This window comes from Pteropus vampyrus, unplaced genomic scaffold (genome assembly GCF_000151845.1).
Source record: "Pteropus vampyrus isolate Shadow unplaced genomic scaffold, Pvam_2.0 Scaffold121, whole genome shotgun sequence".
In the NCBI taxonomy this organism is placed as follows: domain Eukaryota; kingdom Metazoa; phylum Chordata; class Mammalia; order Chiroptera; family Pteropodidae; genus Pteropus; species Pteropus vampyrus.
In genome coordinates, this window is record NW_011888902.1 from 3,047,900 (window position 1) to 3,051,360 (window position 3,461).

At 47.6% G+C, this 3,461-nt stretch overlaps 1 protein-coding gene across 1 annotated transcript in view; it reads right to left on the reverse strand.

Annotated features, from left to right (window-relative positions):
- The window catches only part of SLC30A10 (solute carrier family 30 member 10), a 28,968-nt gene that overhangs the window by 19,109 nt on the left and 6,398 nt on the right, over positions 1–3,461 (reverse strand). Inside the window, exon 3 of the mRNA XM_011366143.2 lies at positions 1,555–1,636. Within this exon, the coding sequence (XP_011364445.1) occupies positions 1,555–1,636 (82 nt within the window). The remainder of the gene's footprint in view (positions 1–1,554; positions 1,637–3,461) is intronic.

Below are 3,461 nucleotides of genomic sequence, written 5' to 3' on the forward strand. Positions count from 1 at the left end.
GCTCGCTATTCAGAAACGTCTCCAGAATCTATGTATTGATTGCTCCGTATCAATTTTCTCTTTTGATTTGCAGATTTTTATCTGCCTTTAGTTCAGAATAAATTCTCTTCTATTCTATCTTTGAGTAATTTTTTTCTGGTACATCTGTCTGCTTTCTGCCTCAGGAAACACCTAGTATGTACAGAGAGTGTCTCCACTGTTGTCCGGATCTGTTGTCTTCCTTCTAGTCACTTTAAATTCCTTGGCCCACTTCTCAAGCCTGTCTTCCATGTCATGGGTTGCATTTGATAGTGTTTCTTCTGTCTCACTGCTTCTGATGTGAGTTTTCATTTCTGTACTTTTTCTTATCATCCATTTTCTCCCTGAGTTCTGACAGTTCTCATTCATGTTTTTATTTGAAAATTTCTTGTTACCTGGGGTAATTATTATTTTTCCATGCATTTTTCATACGCCTTTTTGCTGGTTCCTTTTTTAAAACTTTGTCTTCGTAGCATCTCTAAGCATTGGATCTTTGCTATTTATTGAGCAGGATGCTTAGATCCAAGTCTGCTAATAGTGTGGGAAGGGGCAGGGGAGGGGTCCAAGGCACAGGCGTCTGGCGGCTTCAGATGAGACATGTTGTCTCAGAATGCCTGTCCCAAGTCTGCCTTCTCCCATCAAAAGGAATAGGTCACCCAGCGGACGGTCTACGTGGTTCTCATCGGTGCCTCCCAGCTCACAGCCTTTTTCCCATTCCCCAAACGTCGCATTTCCACAAAGGGCACGGCCACAAGAGTGACGCTCATGGCTTCTTGGCGTCGCATCCCCAACTTTTCCCAGAGGCAGGATTAGTAAGCACGGCCCAAAGCGTGGAGCACGCTCAGCGAATCTTTCTGGGTTTTCTCTTTCAGATTTCCCTCCCACGGGGCCCTGCAATCCTGGTCTGTGAGAAATGAGGCGGGCTCTGCCCGGTGGATGGGGTGAGTCTAATTCTAGGATGAACTACTAAGAAGCTCTTGATTGCTATACATCTAAGCCATATCCTTCAATATCTATAATACGGTTGATATTTTATGTTCAACTGGCATCTATATGTTATCTATTTATTGCTTCTAAGTTCAGGAGAGTAAGAAAAATATATTATTTATTAGTCCCTAACGCCCTAACACGCTGGTGAGTTGGCAAGAACCTTGAGGATAAAGGTGAGAATCTAGAGGCCAAAGTAACACACAGTGATTGAGGCTCCAGGGGAGACCAGGGCAGGAGCTATTGGGTTTTAAGTCTTCAGTAAGTATGAGCCAGGCAGTATTTTGACCTTGGCAGATAATAGCAGGCGATTCTTCTGTATTCCCTACAGAAGAATGGGTGTTATTTAAATACGGGGCTGTTTGAATAGGACTTCATGGCTGTGAGTTTTGAAGACTGGTTTATTCTATACGCTTCAGTCTTACTGTGCAAAGAAAATGAGAGGGAGAGTAGTTTGCTCTCAGAAACGACCGACAGACCAAGCCAGAGGAAGAGAGAGTTTTCTTGAGACTAGGCAGATGCAAAAAAAAGCAAAGGAAAAGCACGTACACCTCAACATTCTCTAGAAGGAGATGAGATGAGATGATGAGCTGAGATGAGATGATGAGCTGAGTTGAGCTGAGCTTGGGTACTGGGAAACAGAACTTTTCAGAGGCGGAAAGTCAAGATGTCAGATAGCTGATGGAAATTTGGACTGTCCCACCACCACCACCAGACAAGACCGGGCCCGGGGAGCGAATGAAAGTCATCCTCTTAAAACTGTGAACACTGTCCAAAATAGAAGCGCCTGCGGAGTGTGGCAGCTAGCCCACGCCAGGCCCGCCATCGTGTGCTGGGTGTGAGGGAAGCAGGTGCTTCATTTCTTGAGCTCGTAGATCTTCGGGTGAAGAGGAAGACACTCAAGCAGCTGTGACCCGAGGACCCGAAGCCGACGCCCGAGGGGACGAGACTTAAGGCGTCTTGGGGATGAGCGAGTGTATTTCGTGTGTGGAATGACGCGAATCGTAGCTGGAGGGCAGATAGTGCAGGCTGCTTTTCCAGAGACGGCCACAATTACATCTCCTACCCCACACGGCCTTCTGCGTGACAACGCGTCTTCTATCTCGTCACTTGCTTGGAACCCAGAGAATCTCCGATTGGGCCAAAAAAAAGCATCAAAGCAACGACCTCATCTGATGGCACTCTCGTGTGGAAGAGCCTGAGCCACCACGCGTAATGACCTGAGGCCGCTCTCGAGTGAGGAAACCAAGCCATACAGAGGGGTCACATGTCCTAGATATCGAGAACTTCCAGCTCCAGAGTCGGGCACATGAGCTAATGCACCTCCAGATGAGGCAGCCCCCAGCCTCTGAGTCTTCCCGGCTGGGGCCCCGGACACCGTGGAACAGGCACGCTCTTCCCACTGTGTCCCTTCCAAATTCCAGCCCACAGAATCCCGAGTACCATAAAATGATTGTTGTTTTACGCCACTAAATGTGCGGTGGTTGGTTACGCAGTAACCAAGACAAGAAACCGCTATGTGAAAGTTGGCAAGCTGGAGAAAGCTTCCAGAAATTTTAGATTATTTGAGAGGAGAAGGCTAGGAAGATTAGCATAGATATTTAAGGTATTATTAGATGAGCTTCAAAGCAAAAGTTATTGTAGATGGAGGCATTGCCTGTGTCCTGCAGAACAGGTCAAGAAACAGAGTTAGGACCCAAAACAGGCACAGGGACAATGAGACGGGATGAGGGCATCGAGGCAAGAATATGATAGTTTGAGTGCAGTCCCGGATTAGACATTGGGTTTAGCTGGGACATGTTTTTCGAGTGAGGTGATCCACTCAGAGAGGTGAATGTTGACAAGATTTGTTTGGCCAACAGCTGCTTTTGGCAGACCCATGAGCCCCTGACTTCATTTCTCTCACTGTGATGAGAAAAAAAAAAAAAAAATTATGCTGGAAAAACAAGTGCCTGGCCCAGAAAACAATGACAAAGGAAAAGGAAAAAGGTCCAACAAAAACGCCCGCCTTAGATGTGGGAGAGAAGGGAAGGGAAGAACTTAGGTGAACCATGAAACGTTCCTAACGCGACCGAGCTTTCCTGAAGAAGAGCAAACGCCAAAGGAAGCAAAACACTGGACGCTTCCCCCACACCTCCCAAGAGAAGGTTTAGCAGGATGACACACTACTCAAGGCCTGAACATTCAGAAGCCTCGGAGAGACAACTGTCTGGAGGGACATAAAGCAGGCTCAGGGGCAACGGGACAAGCCTCGAAGATTCTAAACAGCTTCAGCTCAGAAACCAGCAAGGCGGACCCTCAGGCTGAAACATGTCAGGTGACAGAGAAGCCTCCTTAGGAAGCAGCGTTCGCAGGCCTAAGCAGTTCTGGGGTCAGGGGCAGTGGTGGCAGTCCCTGAGACACCGGACGGAAAAGCAGTGGCCACTCACAGACAGCGAGTGTAGACAAAGCCGTGA